Here is an 18,067-nt window from a genome sequence, read left to right as displayed (position 1 = left end):
ATGTTCTTTGTAGTCTACATGACACAAGAGTTAAGTAATTCAGCAAAAAGAATTCAAATGGTCTTGTCAACAAAATCGTCCACATGACACATACAATGCTCTGCAATACTGGTAATAAAAAGTTCTACCAAGAAATCTAATGAAAGATTTGACATCACAATCCATATAAACAAAAGGATAATCGATTGATTCTTCTTGTTTGCTTAAGGTCCAGTGGCAAATATTTCATGCATATTAAGGACAACGAACATAAAGAAATAAGCATTATCTGCAAAATGAGACAGAAACCTAACAACAACCAAAAATCAACAAAGGACATCTAAAGATATAAATAAATGGAGATATGGAATTATTTCTTCTTTCCTCAATCGATGGGTGTCTATACAGTATTTTAAACTCTGAATCAACCAAAGTCAATATTTGGTAGATACAATAAATCAAGCTCTAAATTGCCTTAAAAAAGTAGTTTTCACATTACATTTAACCCATTCTGACAATAAAAGTTCAATAACCTGTCATTTGGGGAAAATAATCAAAAAATTTATATATATATTATATTTTGCAAAATTCAGATACTCTAACTTGCAAAGGATCAAACCATGTGCTGTATATGCATAAATTTTTTTTAAATCTGAACGAATTTTAACAATCTATACCTACTTTTGAAAAAAAAAACTAATATCCTGATATCTTAAGTCCATGCACAAATTTTCTTTCTGAATGAAAAACTTTCTGTTTGAAAACAAACCATGTACCCTACATCATGATAAGTGTAAAGTAATATGCCTTCTTACTTTCCATCACATGGTCATATTAACTATACAGGCATAGGACTAATGAACTACATATGTTAGTGTCAAGCCCTGTCAATTAATGCTTTACAGATATTGCATTTTTCTAAGGAAGATAAAAAAAAACAGGGCATTCAATGAAGCTTACTATTTTTCTTAGGATAAACATGCATTCTGGAATAATTTTGTCCAGTGTTTTCTAGTAATGTTCAAATACAATACTTTTACTCTGTGATGACTTTGATTACCTAGCAACTGTTAGTCATTACTTGATATAATTGTTACATTAAAAACAATTACATACAAGATACTGTACAATTATTATCTGGCATAGTGGTAAATAAACCAATAGTATTCACAGTTTAATTTGAGATATGGAATGTTCCAAAGAAAAGCATGAGGTTACTGCAGAGAAAATGTTTTGACTATGGCAAGTTACTCTTATGCATGGATAAATACTAAATTGTATAATTAGATTTATATTAAAATTTACAAATACTAAATCAATATTAGCAATATTTTTTATTGAAAAACTTTTTTAATTTATTGAAACACAAGTTTATGAAGCAATAACCTAATACATTCAATCAAAATCTTAAAACTACAAGTGCTTTGGACATTGATTTAGATTCATCTAGAGTCCTAACTCTCCAATTTCTCTTCTCTGAAAACATAATATGAAACCCTTTGCACCTTTAATTCATAATCATAGTAAAATTAACTATTAAAAAGGTGCGCGGCAATGTTTTTGTAGTTTTTAAAAAGGAGTTCAACACAAAACTTACATAGTATAAAAAAAGGTAGATAAGTTTGATCTAGCATAAAATGTAGGTCACAGCAACAACAATGTTGCTGAGCAGCCTTGTATCAACCAATAAAATTGTAAAAGTGAAATATTACCTATATATTGATATAATTTTTTTTTAAATTGACTTTATTAAAAAACTTAACCAAGTTACTGAACCATTAAAATGCAGGTTATGGTGATTTAAATGTTGCTGTATAGCACTGTTGTCGTGTCATTACCACAGAAGTTGCCAAAATCAGAATATATATATGATATATAATTGTATATCATGATGCCTCACCAACATTTATTCATTTAATGGAGAAACTGAAAATACCTTTAAGTTTTGAGAAAACAATGAAGATAAATTATCTTCCTTAGAGAAGTTTGAATACACATAAAAACAAGAGAGAGTCAAAAACTAGAATAGATTAAATCTGTGTCTTAGACACCTGTGCTTCAAACCCAATGAAAGCAATATTAAATGTCAATTAAATCTACTGAAAAAATAGTGCATTTGAAAAAAAAATCTATTGCTTAAAATCAAGTTTTCTATGGCCAACTGTAAGCTAAATAAAACCTCTAAGATACACAATCAAATTCTCCAAAAAATCTTTTAGAAACAAACCATGATATGCATTACAACAAATATTTATAAATCCTAAAAAAATTCTTATTCGTTTACTATAATGCGTGAATATTTTAAATAGAGTTTTTGTTGTTTGTATGAATGTTTGTAACCCTTAGTATATATACTGATACTTATTAGGGTAGAGACAGACTGTGCTTATATAAGTACATATAAGTGACACCTTTATAAGTATGTATATCAACAACACATGAAGAAAGTCAATAATAAAAAAAAATTATAAAAGGTTCCGCGAAACCCTGAGCCTCGCCTGCGATTGCTGCTGTCAGTTTAAAAGTGTAATGTTGACTTAAAAAGTGAGTATATTTATCAGTAAAATACAGAATTAAAAAAATATCAAACTTTTGCTTTAGATGCTATTCCATGGTCTTAAATATTAGCTTCTGTCCAAATTTCCTAAAATATCATGAAGGTTTGACAAAGTTATTGATGTCCAAAAAAACTTTAACCTCAGACTGTATCTTCTTGTTTACTTTAAAAAAAACAAAGTCCATTTATCAGTAAAATATTGAAAAAATAAAAATAAATATTTTCAAATTTTTGCCCTTGATATTGTATTTTGGTCATAAACAAGCTTCTGTCCAAATTTCCTAAAATTCCATGAAGGTTTGACAAAGTTATTGATGTCCAAAAAAACTTTAACCAGACTGAACCTAAATGTTGATGCCACCCGCAGACGGAATCGCTATGTCTCGCTTTTGCGGCTTGAAAATAATGAAATGAAAACGTTTGAGTAGATCCCAAGAATGTCCTATCCAAATACTCTATCATGCCCAAAAATTAAATCATAATGAAATGAAAATCGTAGCTCAAAAACGGCTGTACTGTTCACATGGAACCTATGGCAGGTTTCACAGAAAAAGTTTCAATTATGTTTCAGATAAAAAAACATAGTTTACATTTAGCACCAAAGTTACTTGCATTTTCCATAAAATTGAACTCCTAGATCTGTTGAACACAAATTCTATAACAAATATCACTCCCCCTCCCTATAAAGAAGATTTTGTATATGACAAATACCAAATGATAGTTTAAGCTCACACTTATCCAATGTGTGAGGTGAGGAAAAAGAACACTGGTCTGTAAATACTTATTCCACAAAACAATTTCATACATAATGAGTATCAATCCCAGAAATAAGTTGAAAAGAAAGTTCACAATCAAATATAAGAGATAACATGTAAATTCCTATACAGAGATATAATACATTAATATATATCGTGTTTTCCTTATGAGAATGTATCAAAGGAGAGAAAATATTCATCAGTAATACATTACAACTAGTTAAATGCTATTGTAGATTTTGTTTTCATTATCAACATATCAGTCAACCTGAATAAGGGATAACTATATACATTTAAGAGTACAAAAATAGTTACCTTTACCGCTCTCTGTAATAAGTGACAGTTTACAAATATAATATAATGTCAATATTTACAATTTGCAAATCTTAACTCCTAAGTACTATGATTTGTCCAAGTACATTAGTTAGCATGTTAATTTTTTATTATTGGTCTCCATATGTAAGATATAGGTAAGGTACCAACTTAAAGTGTGCATGAATCATCCCTTTATAACCTTTTTCTGGTACTCTTCAGGGGTAAATCAAAGACTTTTCAAATGGAGGGGCGTAATTGAAGACAGCCGATTGTATATTTCAGATTGGATCAAGACAAAGTTTTTGGATGATATTATGCCAAAACATTAATTTTTTTCTGAACAAAGGGGTATGCCCTCTACCCACCGCCCCCAATCACTACTACCCTTTAGACCAAAAGTTAAGGAAGCGAAATGAAAAAAATGATATATTAAAACCAACTTTGAATGTCAATTCCTTTTATGACATTAAAAAAATGAGTTTTCATTTTCCTCTTTAACTTGAAAATCTTGACAAAGATTGAAATAACAAGACAATGAAACTGACTAACCTTCCATGCACTAATGGCCCCTTTACGTTGACTAGCTTTTGTTTTATTGGAAGTTTTGATGACCATTAAGCCTCTTGTTTCTGACACTTTGCCTTTGCCTTCACCTAGATCACAGTCTTCAGTATCAGTTAATTTAATGGAATACTCTTGTTGAAATTTCAGTAGCTGTTTCCTAGTAAATGACCTCTCTAGAACCACAACAATTTTAGCCCACTGAAAATATACATAAAATAGTTCAATATGAGCATTACTGACAAAACCAGATCATTAAAGGTTGCAAATTTACAAATTTCAATTTTCATATCAACTTAATGTTATGATAAGAAGGAAAAAATAAAAAGAATAGGCAACAAATCTTCTTTAACAACAATGAGAAATTAACAGAAAAAGATGAGATTTTCCAGCTTAGAGCATTTTTAAGTGTATTTCACAAACTGATAATTCACTTTTCATAATATACTTATGAATCATACAATATTTGAAAATGACCCTTGCAATGAATGATTCAATAAATGTTTGCAAATTCCAAAATAAACCCTGCAATAAATGATCCATTTTTTTAGTTGCTTCCCTTGGGACAGACATAAGTGTTCATTGACAATAAAGAACTAGCAGATATATCAAATTTATCTGTGTGTAATCTTTAAGTTTTTCAAATATTTTTATTCCATTTAATCTTTTGTAAAGCTAAATACTTTTATCAAAAATTCGTAAGGGTTCCGCGGAACCCAGTGTCTCGCCTACTTTTGCTGTTAATCGCAGGCTCAACAAAGATGAGGAAAAAAATTAATAAAAATATTCCTCTCTATATTATCTTTTGATTGTAAGTAGCTTCTGTCCAAGTTTGGCAAAAATCCAGGATAGTTTATGAATCTAATAAATGTTTTAAAAACTTAAACTGCAGACTGTATGTAATGTTAACTGGAAGAAAACTAAGTCCATTTATTAATAAGTAAAATACGGAAAAAATGGAACAAAATTTCCTTCTAGATATTAGCTTTTAATCATAAACAAGCTTCTGTCCAAGTTTGGTAGAAATCCAGGATAGTTTAAGAAAGTTGTTAAAATTTTAAAAACTTTAACCACAGAGTGAATGTAATGTTAACTGGCAGAAAAACTAAATCCATTTATAAGTAAAATACGGAAAAAATGGATTTTTTTTTTTACAAAATTTACTTCATGATACTATCTTATGATCATAAACAAGCTTCTTTCCAAGTTTGGTAGAAATCCAGGATAGTTTAAGAAAGTTATTAAAATTTCAAAAACTTAAACCAGAGTGAATGTAATGTTTCCTGGCAGAAAAACTAAGTCCATTTATAAGTAAACTACGGAAAAAATGGATTTTTTTTTTTTTTACAAAATTTACTTTTGAATATTATCTTATGATCATAAACAAGCTTCTGTCCAAGTTTGGTAGAAATCCAGGATAGTTTAAGAAAGTTATTAAAATTTCAAAAACTTACACCACAGAGTGAATATTTGTGGACGGCGCCGACGGAATGTAGGATCGCTATATCTCACTTTTTCGACAAAAGTCGAAGACTCGACAAAAATTTATAACTAGAGGCTCTCAAGAGCCTGTGTCGCTCACCTGACTCTACTTTGGTTTTAGAAATCATGTAAAGATAGATAAAAATCATAACAGATACCCAAATAATGATTGAGGCCAAATTTTGATTAATATTGGTCCCGTTATTTAATAAAATATCCTGGTGGCCATCTTGAACAGTAAATCGGCAACAAAGTAGCAACACTTGGTCAGTACTTCATAAGGAACATTCATGCCATGTTTGGTTTCATTCCATTCAGTGGTACTCTAAAAGAAGACATTTGTATGTATTTCCCATAGGGTACTGTTAAACTAAGCCCCCCCCCCCCTAGCGGCCATCTTGGATGATGGATCGACTGCAAAGTAACAACACTTGGTCAGCAACTCATAAGGAACAGTCATGCCATGTTTGGTTCAATTCCATTCAGTGGTTATCTAAAAGAAGACAATTGTATGTATTTCCCATAGGGTCCTATGTTAAACTAAGTCCCCCGCTGTCGGCCATCTTGAATGATGGATCGGCTACAAAGTAACAACACTTGGTCAGCATCTCATAAGGAAGATTCATGCCATGTTTGGTTTCATTCCATTCAGTGGTTCTCTAAAAGATGACATTTGTATGTATTTCCCATAGGTCCTTTGTTAAACTAAGTCCCCTGCTGTCGGCCATCTTGGATGATGGACCGACTGCAAAGTAACAACACTTGGTCAGTACCTCATAAGGAACATTCATGCCATGTTTGGTTTCATTCCATTCAGTGGTTCGCTAAAAGAAGACATTTGTATGTATTTCACATAGGTCCTTTGTTAAACTAAGTCCCCTGCTGTTGGCCATCTTGGATGATGGACCGACTGCAAAGTAACAACACTTGGTCAGCACCTCATAAGGAACATTCATGCCATGTTTGGTTTCATTCCATTCAGTGGTTCTCTAAAAGAAGACATTTGTATGTATTTCCCATAGGATCCTATGTTAAACTAAGTCCCCTGCTGTCGGCCATCTTGGATGATGGATCGGCTACAAAGTAACAACACTTGGTCAGAACCTCATAAGGGACATTCATGCCATGTTTGGTTTCATTCCATTCAGTGGTTCTCTAAAAGAAGACATTTGTATGTATTTCCCATAGGGTCCTATGTTAAACTAAGTCCCCTGCTGGCGGCCATTTTGGATGATGGACTGACTGCAAAGTAACAACACTTGGTCAGCATCTCATAAGGAACATTCATGCCATGTTTGGTTCCATTCCATTCAGTGGTTCTCTAAAAGAAGACATTTTTATGTATTTCCCATAGGGTCCTATGTTAAACTAAGTCCCCCGCTGGCGGCCATCTTGGATGATGGATCGGCTACAAAGTAACAACACTTGGTCAGCACCTCATAAGGAACATTCATGCCATGTTTGGTTTCATTCCATTCAGTGGTTCTCTAAAAGAAGACATTTGTATGTATTTCCCATAGGGTCCTATGTTAAACTAAGTTCCCCGATGGCGGCCATCTTGGATGATGGATCGGCTACAAAGTAACAACACATGGTCAGCACCTCATAAGGAACATTTATGCCATGTTTGGTTTCATTCCATTCAGTGGTTCTCTAAAAGAAGTCATTTGTATGCATTTCCCATAGGGTCCTATGTTAAACTAAGTCCCCCGCTGGCGGCCATCTTGGATGATGGATCGGCTACAAAGTAACAACACTTGGTCAGCACCTCATAAGGAACATTCATGCCATGTTTGGTTTCATTCCATTCAGTGGTTCTCTAAAAGAAGTCATTTGTATGCATTTCCCATAGGGTCCTATGTTAAACTAAGTCCCCCACTGGCGGCCATCTTGGATGATGGATCGACTACAAAGTAACAACACTTGGTCAGCACCTCATAAGGAACATTCATGCCATGTTTGGTTTCATTCCATTCAGTGGTTCTCTAAAAGAAGTCATTTGTATGCATTTCCCATAGGGTCCTATGTTAAACTAAGTCCCCCGCTGGCGGCCATCTTGGATGATGGATCGGCTACAAAGTAACAACACTTGGTCAGCACCTCATAAGGAACATTCATGCCATGTTTGGTTTCATTCCATTCAGTGGTTCTCTAGAAGAAGTTCAAAATGTAAAAAGTTAACGCCGACGACGGACGACGCCGGACGACGGACGCCAAGTGATGAGAAAAGCTCACTTGGCCCTTCGGGCCAGGTGAGCTAAAAATTGCTATTTATCACCTTAACTTACTATAGCCTATTTTGACTGGTATACTGGTCTAGAACCAGTTTACAATTGACAAAGGGAGACAACTTGCTTTAAAAGTGTGTAGTAACAGAATCAAATCAGATATTGGCAAATGGACTATTAAATGAAACAAAAAAATTATAAAACAAAGACCAAATCCTGACTATATACAAGAACCTACCTGTTTTCTCCACTCTTTCTCTGATTTATTTATAACTTGTGTATAAGTATTGCCCATCATAGCTATCAGCATGTTTAACAACAGTATAGGTACTAATATCATAAAAACAGCAAATACCACTTTCGTCAAACCTGGATACTTTGTATAGTTAAAATCTTGATACTGAAATAATACAAACATGTAAAATTTATTTTCTGCTACCAAATTTGTTCCAACATTCTTATTTTAAAACAGAAGTGTGTTTTCATCTTCAACTTCATTTTTCATTGTCATCACCAAATAACATTTATTTTTTTCATGATTAACTAGTCTATAAATCTTCTACTGTACTTTAAATTGTTAACAATTACTGTGTAAGTATATTCACTAGATGCATTGGTTCCCCATTAGGGATAACCCTATATTCACTGGTATTCACTAGTCTTGCATACTGTTTTAAAATGTAATTCTAGGGTTTCAACTCACATACACAAGAAAGGTTTAAAACTTCATCTGACATATCACTAGTAGGTAAAAGATTAACTATTAACAAATTTAAATAATAAACAAAATAGGAAATATCACAATGATTTTTCATGGTTATAAAAGGCAATGTAATTTAACAATAGAAATAAGCTGTCTATACATTTTCCATGAAATGGAATGTTTACTAAAATATGTTCTTCAATATCTTGACAGTTCTAATATGAAACAAAACTTGATGCAATGACCTGACTTACAATTGGATCTCAGATGATGAGCATTAGAGATGCATCAAATACACTCTAAAACAATGTAGAACTATAGAATATTTGGTTTTCAGTAATATGGATACCAAGCTTTATAAATTAGAAACAATAACAACAAGAATACAACTATTATTTGTACATTACTCAAGCAAACAAAATATTTTTAATAGATTCCCTCTACTGCTAATGTAAAATAAACACAGTTCCTTAACATTAAAATGTTCAGGAATTCAGATAGAATTTTTTTCAATCACTCTAAGTATGTTAAACTGCATCACAGCATATCCTGCTTCATAGCCATCTTAAGATTTCTATTGGGAATGAGCTATTGCTCATTGTTGAATGCCATACTTGACCTATAGTTGTTTACATCATATATATATATATATATGCCTTACTGTTGAAAACCATACAGTAACATGTAGATATTAATTTTCCTTTTAAAATTTTTGAGATATCAAGCTAGCTACGAGAACATTTCAGAAAAGAAATCTACCCAGAATACATTAAATTTTACACTTATTTAACTGGTCCATTTTGAAAACTGCAGGCCTCTTGTCAACAGCTGATCTGTTATTTGTTTTCTATGGACAAAGGTTTTCCCTTCCTGAGTAAGACATATCACTTTGTCTACAGTTTTTGACCCTCTTTTTAAACCTTTTGAATGTTGGAAATGAGATATAGAAAGAATCAAACAATGGCAAGAATACAAGACTCTAGAATCTCTGACTATAAGACTCTAAATTCTCCAACACCCTGGGTAGGAATTCCTATCATCTAGGACTTTGACAAGTCACTTCAGAAACTGTAAATCTTATCCTCAGGTGTCTTGAGATTTCCTTGTTTCTCTCTATCCTGTGTTCGATTCTTAACATCCATCTTTATCCCATGAACCTAATTAACTACTCATACCATTTCTAAGGATTTTTTTCAATCTATTTTTATTTCTGAAGACTTTTTATATCTACCATTGTCTAACATCTAAAGCATCAATAATAAAACAGCAAATAACAACTTTACTTATTTCGCTCTTTAAAGAAAGCATATAGATAAAAAGTAGTAAAAACAATTTATATTTTACAGTTAAACTATAAAGATTACTTACCAATCTAAAAATATTTCTAAGCACATGTAACAATGGGTAACATACACAAATACATTAAACAATACAAAAAGTGAGAAAAAAAATCTAAAATGTGCTAAAAGAACTACATATGATATTCAAAGATACCTGAGAAGTATTTCTCCTGCTTAACTATAGCATGCATGTGTAAAGAAACATAGGTATCAAACATTGGTATAAAGTGTTGGTTTCATGTGAAAGGGTAACAATCGGGACATTTTTTACAAAGACAAAGACAATGTCATGCAAACAAGTTTATATTGAATAGTGTTTTTTGGAAGTGAAGATTAATGCTGACGGTAATGCAACCTTAAAAAAAACAAAGTTACAAATTGCTCTGGCAGACAGAAGTTTTTGAGGGTCCTCTTTACACAAAAGGTGAACAAAACAGGATGAAGCATTTTCAGCATCATGCCTAAGCCAAAGATACATGCTAAAGTTGCATTCCCATGATTTTTTATTTGTATGAATTGATTTCATGACATAACATTTCTATTCCATCCACTAGTATAAATCTTAAATGCTATTAAGTCATGTCCTTATAAATTTTGTCTCATCAGTAATTTGTTTTCTGAATCAATAATTTTTGTCACTTTTAAATAATATATTTGCAAGATCTGCTTGAAACTAAACATTTATTCCTGAAAATAATGTTAAGAGTACTTCTTATCAAAAATATTTCTTTTATTGTAGAGGTTATATTTGATGATATTTTTCCACAATGACAGCACACAGAACAATTACAAACATTGTAATGTATTTGCATGCAATAAACAAAGTCATTCACATGAATCAGTATGCTGTTTTCACATGCAATCAAGTTACTTTGGAATGTCATGCAGAACAGGTACTGTGCACCATAAAACACATGGTCTCCTTAGTTTGTTCACTTTGTTCTCTCTATTTCACATACTATTCTATTTGTTTAATTGGCTTTAATATGTCAATTCAAAGACATGATATAGTTATAATAAAGATTTGATTAATTTGTGTCAATATTTGCTTATTTGTAGTTTCCTAAAAATAAATCTGTCAGGAAGTTCGTTCACCATAACTTATTATTAGAATCAATATAAAGGAGGGTCCCAAAAATGGTGATTGAAATTTTTTGCCCACTTCACACTTTCCCTCCTCCCCTCTGTTTTTCCCAGAGCCCACTTTTAAACCACTATATTCCACATCCCCACTATTTTACCCCTTATATCCCACATCCAAAAATATGTGTCATCCTCCTCAAAGATCATTCAACTCCATTATATATGTGACATGTTTTAGAATGTTGAGTCTAATTCATGTTGCTCTTACAATAGACAACATGTGATAAAGTATAGATAAATTGAATAATCTTGAATTTTTATTGACTGTTTGGGTTTAACACCACTTTTGGCTATATCATGGTAGTCATTTTTTATTGGTGCAGCAAGCTGGAGTGCAAGGAGAAAACCATTGACCTCCGGAATTTTCACCCTTTTTTTTTGTTTCTGCAAACCATTGCAGTTTGGCATATCTCTTTTTGGAACTTACTTCTTGTCATTGACACTCTCATTGTCTGTCAAGCCCAACCCATGCATGTGTTTAAGATTTGAAGTAAAGGGATGGTAATGACTTTCTAAAACTTGTTCCCCTGTTACATGGTAATAACATCCACATTTTTTATTTCTTTACTCTACTTCTTTGCCCAAGATTATCCCAGCAAACAGTTGTAGTGGCAATGAATAGTAGTAGGACAGTGAACAATCCTTAACCCCTGCCCTTCGTAAACTATCTGGTCAAAATTCAAATTTGCTTCACGTTTTTTCTCTTTGTCAACTTTTTTTAAAAGGAGTCCTTACATGCTTCATGCTTGGTTATAGTGAAGGAAAATACAAGATGTGACATTGGTAATCAATAATTACTTATATGAGGTTGTTATTAGTATGTTATATGATGGTTTTCAGTAAAAATATACCATACAGGGAGTGTGTATATCATGATAAATATAGGGTTGTAGTACTGACCTTGAATTCGCCCAAGGTCATCTGAAACAAAGTCATGATGGTATCTCCTATAGTGAGAAATCCTTGAGATTGATTATCTGTTGACCCTTGGAACAGGAAATAAAAAGCTGAAAAACATCAAAACATAAATTAATGTAAACGCAATAAACGAACTGAATTTTCAGTTCATATTGTTTATACACAATTGAATATTAAATTGATAAATGAATTTAAAGACTGTCTCCTGTCCTTTAGATGCCTTTTGGTTATTAGTGTTGTTGGGTTGCTGTATCATTGAAATATACTCCCCATATCTTTTTTATTTCTTATCAATGCTATTCATTTTCTATGTGCTAAGGTTTAGGAAATTAAATTCCACTGAAATACTGTTTGAAAGTTTTCAAAATATTATACTACTTGAAATACTTCCTGTGTTTTACTTTGTCTCTTTTGTAGTTTACTCAAAAACAAGCACACAGACTTATCTTTCTTTTAAGACAATTTTGGTGTATTATAAAAATGAAGCAATTCATGCATTTGAATTTCAGCAATAAACAACCTTAAAGTATTGTTTTAATTAATTAACAAGAATAAGACACAATGCCCCACTTGCACTATCACATTTCCATGTTAAATTCATCGTACAATTCGTTCTACTCCTTATTTAACATGTTTAGCATATCTTATTAAAAGTTCACATCTTAACAATACTGTATACTAAGTTTGAAGTTGATGTGACCACAACATCATGGTCAACTACTTTAAACCAAAACTTTAAACCCATACAGGACAGACGCATTGAAAAACATAATGCCCTTTTACTATGGTATGTTGGAATAAAATTCTAATATAAACTTAGAATCCATTTTTTTTTAGCATTTTCATGATATGAAATTCCGCTGCTGCAATATTGGATTTTTATTAAAGGCAATTTACTTTGAAATGAACATTAATTCACTGGTCAAATGAAATCCATCTGGTCAATTCATATACAAAATTGTTTCAACCTATAACCAATAATTTTAAAGCTACTTTATCCAAAAACTTAGTTAACCTCTTATATCATTTTTTTTCTATGACAATATATATCCAATATTAGGTCAATGTAAGAAAAATATCAACTTTTTTGTATGAGGTTTAGAAATTAACGGTAGGGTAGGGTAAGTTTCACCGAGCCCTTAAACAGTTTCGTGTTTAATACAAAAAAGTTGATATTTTTCTGGCATTGACCTAATATTGTTTTTATACTGGAGCTAAAAATTGCTACAATTATGTTATGAAATGTTAACACATCCTTAATAAACCCCAGATTTGGAAGAAAAGTGATATGACATGAAATCTACATTGCACGAATCATCTCTTTGTTACTATATTCAGTAGATACAGATAACAGGAAGTGTTCTTGCTGCTGTATGAAACATTTTAATCAGTGTACATCCTACCTTGTGTAAATCCAGCTAAAAATATCACATATATAACACCAAATCTAACTAGGTCTCCCATACACATTTTATAGATCATAGATACGAATGGTCCTGTCAGCTTGACACTTCTGTAAACATTCAAATCATTGTTATATAGTGCATGGTTCAAACAGTGAGGTTACTCTGAGCATGGTAAGGGTGTAATTGTTAATATCAATTTATTCTGCATGAAAGATTTTCTAGCTGTATAGATGCGCTTAATAATATAGAAGAAAATACATTGACTCTGTGGCCGAGAAGATTGATCTTAGTTACATGTAGTACACTAAATATAAATCAACCTACATTTGAGAAATATTCACTGATTAAGTTGATGCTAACTAAATAAAGAATAATATGGGAGAAAAAGGCTGCATCTATAAATTCAATGGCTACATCTTAAAATCTATGCTTTAGTCCCTTTCATCTTTTATTTTGAAATTTTTTACTGATACTTTGAGCATCATCTTCAACTCAATGTCTAAAATAAAAAAATAACTGCTAGTGGGATTTTGTTGTTGTTTTTTTTTTTTAAAGTAAAATGTAATTCTAATTGAAGTAAACATAAATGGAACACATATTTGACTGATTTAATAAGTATGGAACACATATGTGACTGATTTAATACGGTATGGAACACATATGTGACTGATTTAATATGGTATGGAACACATATGTGACTGACTTAATACGGTGTGGAACACATGTTACTGATTTAATACTGTATGTGACTGACTTAATACGGTATGGAACACATATGTGACTGATTCAATACTGTATGTGACTGACTTAATACGATATGGAACACATATGTGACTGATTTAATACTGTATGGAACACATATGTGACTGACTTAATACGGTATGGAACACATATGTGACTGATTTAATACTGTATGGAACACATATGTGACTGACTTAATACGGTATGGAACACATATGTGACTGATTTAATACTGTATGGAACACATATGTGACTGACTTAATACGGTATGGAACACATATGTGACTGATTTAATACTGTATGGAACACATATGTGACTGACTTAATACTGTATGGAACACATATGTGACTGATTTAATACGGTATGGAACACATATGTGACTGATTTAATACTGTATGGAACACATATGTGACTGACTTAATACGGTATGGAACACATATGTGACTGATTTAATATGGTATGGAACTTTTTTTTTCTTGAAATATGTAAGAAAATTGACTATCAAAATTTAAAAAAAAAAAAAAAAAATTTCATTCTTTTATTGGCATGATGATTTTAATTCTGCAATAACAATCCTGAAAAAATGTAACCAAACAATTACTTTAGCTTATTCATCAGTAATTTTGTTTGAAAAATAATTTACAATATAAACACAATATAACAGTTTTATGGGCACAATGTGGTAAAGTCTGGTTCGACAAAGAACTCTGTCAAAAACTGGTACCCTATTATTTATTTTATACTGGTTACATAATAAATGACTATAGTGTAAAGCACAAGCTTCTCCACTCCATTATCAGCTCTGATTATAACATGTAAACCTTTCATGCATAATAATTAAAACTATTATAGACATACAATATAATCTTGCATAACAAGTGACCACACCAAATAAATTAACCTTTGGCAATTTGTTTGATGAACTTGATCATAAGTGGTTTCTTGATTCACACAGACTGACAGTAAATTTTTGGAGCAATTGTCTTGTATTGTTTAATACTGGAAATTTGTAGTTTTTGTTTTTAAAAGCAATTCTTGAAAAATAAGTGGAGGTCATGGTCAATCCTCACACATTAGATAAACAAGTGGACCCTGCAGCAAGACAGTGTCTGAAAATGTCCATGACACTATCTTGCTGTAGGTCCACAGTTAAAAACATGCAGCATTATTTCTGTTAAAATGTTCAAAAACCCTTAAGGAAACTTTACATATATATGTATCATTTGCAAAAGGTAGGATCAAAATCAAAGGTAATTCTATTTATTATTTGAACACATATCCAATGTTTTTGTTCTCTTTAATTGGTGTGGAACTAATCAAAAGGTCCTTTGTTGGAGCTAAGGAAATGGATGTACCTGTACAAGTAAAATATTATGGATCCACCACTTGAATCATATGACAGAAACAGTCCCAATTTTGTTTACATTCTATTGTAAGAGGATATAAACACATGTTCATCTACATAATCACATTAGGTTATAAACTATCTGGTGTGTTTTACACTTTAATGTGCGGCAATATTAGATCACACGCTTGGAGGATTAAAAAATCATGAATATTAAATATGCCATGCAATCTTCACACAAATACCTGATGAAAATTGGGCAATGAATATAGCAAATATGATGCTAAATTTGAGAAAATCTGTTCTGAGCATGAGATACATCATTACAACCATAGCTCCTGTCCCTGGGTAACCTCTACAATTTATAAATATTATTCCTCTCAGAACTCTATTCAGTACTTTAAAAACAACTTACTATGGAAAACTATTGAGTTTTAATGCTCGAAACATGCAATTTAAATATAAAAGCTTTCCATAAAATTTGGCTGCTTACATGCATTTCAATCATTTATTAAGTTTTTCAAGATCATAAGTTTTTTTTTGTCCCATTCATTACACAACCAATAAAGTACTGCACATGTTTAAATTATCTGTTTTTATAACAATCATTAAAAACTTGTGTGTCAAAAAAAACAAAAACAGATTATATTTTTTAAATACAATTCTTTGTTTCAGTGCCTGGAAGGTAGAGTTTTTATGTTTTTTACCATCTCTGTAAAAGACCTGAATGGTTTTCAAATTGAAAATGAAAATATTTCTTTTGAATTCCACATTTAAAATACAAAAATTGGTAAATTTTGACAAATATTGCAAAATAACATGTTTTTTTTAAATCTCAGTGAGATAATTCATAAATCTGCAAGAATAGCTAGCCTAAATAATGGCATTTACCAGTATTAGTCCAAAAATTAAGATGTTTTCAAGAGTTTATAAATTTTTACAATGTCCCTAATGTGGATGGTCATAATTTTTATAAAGGCAAACTGTTAAGAGCTAGCTAGTTTTAATGATTTTCAAATTGCCTATCATCATTCAGAACCAATTAAAATGTCAATATTTCACTGTTCTAACACAAAAATGAAAATCTACTACATTATTATCTAAATGTCAAAAGTTTTATCAAGAATGTTATTAAGCTGCTAAAATGCTTTGAAGTATATTTTTAGATTTTCACAAAAAATACTGGTTTTTTAATTTTAAAATGACAAACTGCATTTAACCTGTATTAATAACACAACATCTGTTCTACCTTATTCTAATAAACATTTTATTACCTTGCAAAAAAGAGAAGAAATGACCAAGCCGTTGGAGTTGCTACAATTAGCAGTATATCTTCTACATATCGTAACCTCAGAAAGCGGAATGGTATACACGCCAACAGCAGAACACATGACAATAAATATAATGAAAGAGCTGGAGCATGTCTCTGTAATACAAAATGTTACATAATTAGAACACATGACAGTATATAAAATGAAAGAGCTGGAGCATGTCTCTGTAATACAAAATGTTACATAATAAAAACACATGACACTAAATATAATGTAAGAGCTGGAGCATGTCTCTGTAATACAAAATGTTACATAATTAGAACACATGACAAAAAATATAATGCAAGAGCTGAAGCATGTCTCTGTAATACAAAATGTTACAGAATTAGAACACATGACAATAAATATAATATAAGAGCTGGAGCATGTCTCTGTAATACAAAATGTTACAGAATTAGAACACATGACAATAAATATAATGTAAGAGATGGAGCATTTCTCTGTTATACAAAATGTTACATAATTAGAACACATGACAATAAATATAATGTAAGAGCTGGAGCATGTCTCTGTAATACAAAATGTTACAGAATTAGAACACATGACAATAAATATAATGTAAGAGCTGGAGCATGTCTCTGTAAAATAAAATGTTACAGAATTAGAACACATGACAATAAATATAATGTAAGAGCTGGAGCATGTCTCTGTGATACAAAATGTTACAGAATTAGAACACATGACAGCATGTCTCTGTAATACAAAATGTTACATAATTAGAACACATAATATATATTATGTAAGAGCTGGAGCATGTCTCTGTAATACAAAATGTTACACAATTAGAACACATGACAATAAATATAATGTAAGAGCTGGAGCATGTCTCTGTAAAATAAAATGTTACAGAATTAGAACACATGACAATAAATATAATGTAAGAGCTGGAGCATGTCTCTGTGATACAAAATGTTACAGAATTAGAACACATGACAGCATGTCTCTGTAATACAAAATGTTACATAATTAGAACACATAATATATATTATGTAAGAGCTGGAGCATGTCTCTGTAATACAAAATGTTACATAATTAGAACACATGACAATAAATATAATGTAAGAGCTGGAGCATGTCTCTGTAATACAAAATTAAGACTAATGTTGAAAACCTTTAAATGAATTTTTACTGCAATGTGAAAATTATTAAAAAAAAATCCTAAGGCAAGAGGTAATATATATATTGATGCTTCTTTTGCCAAATAAAATTACTTCTCTTGTTCAATGATTCAACCCCAATAGGAATAAGCTGCTCCCACCTGA

At 31.3% G+C, this 18,067-nt stretch overlaps 1 protein-coding gene and 1 long non-coding RNA gene across 4 annotated transcripts in view; both read right to left on the bottom strand.

The window, feature by feature from the left end:
- LOC127700073 (transient receptor potential cation channel subfamily V member 5-like) overlaps positions 1-18,067 on the bottom strand; it is a 76,227-nt gene that overhangs the window by 7,488 nt on the left and 50,672 nt on the right. For 2 of the 3 annotated variants that reach the window (XR_007981420.1, XM_052203542.1), the window contains exons 11-16: positions 16,749-16,900; positions 13,385-13,494; positions 11,964-12,070; positions 10,075-10,098; positions 8,116-8,277; positions 4,156-4,368 (exon numbers count right to left, since the gene is read on the bottom strand). Coding sequence is in view for 2 of the 3 variants with exons in the window: in XM_052203542.1 (XP_052059502.1) it covers positions 4,156-4,368; positions 8,116-8,277; positions 10,075-10,098; positions 11,964-12,070; positions 13,385-13,494; positions 16,749-16,900 (768 nt within the window). In the remaining variant the exon portion in view is untranslated. The remainder of the gene's footprint in view (positions 1-4,155; positions 4,369-8,115; positions 8,278-10,074; positions 10,099-11,963; positions 12,071-13,384; positions 13,495-16,748; positions 16,901-18,067) is intronic. The other variant, XM_052203552.1, reaches the window with a different exon arrangement.
- Positions 5,998-7,910, bottom strand: LOC127700578 (uncharacterized). The gene is made up of 2 exons (XR_007981646.1): positions 7,418-7,910; positions 5,998-7,251 (listed from the first exon to the last, which is right to left on the bottom strand). It is a non-coding gene; the product is annotated as an uncharacterized LOC127700578 (long non-coding RNA).

This window comes from Mytilus californianus, unplaced genomic scaffold (genome assembly GCF_021869535.1).
Source record: "Mytilus californianus isolate M0D057914Y unplaced genomic scaffold, xbMytCali1.0.p SCAF_1, whole genome shotgun sequence".
Taxonomy (NCBI): Eukaryota; Metazoa; Mollusca; class Bivalvia; order Mytilida; family Mytilidae; genus Mytilus; species Mytilus californianus.
Note: the sequence above shows the minus strand (reverse complement) of the source record. Positions and strands in the feature narration are given on the sequence as shown.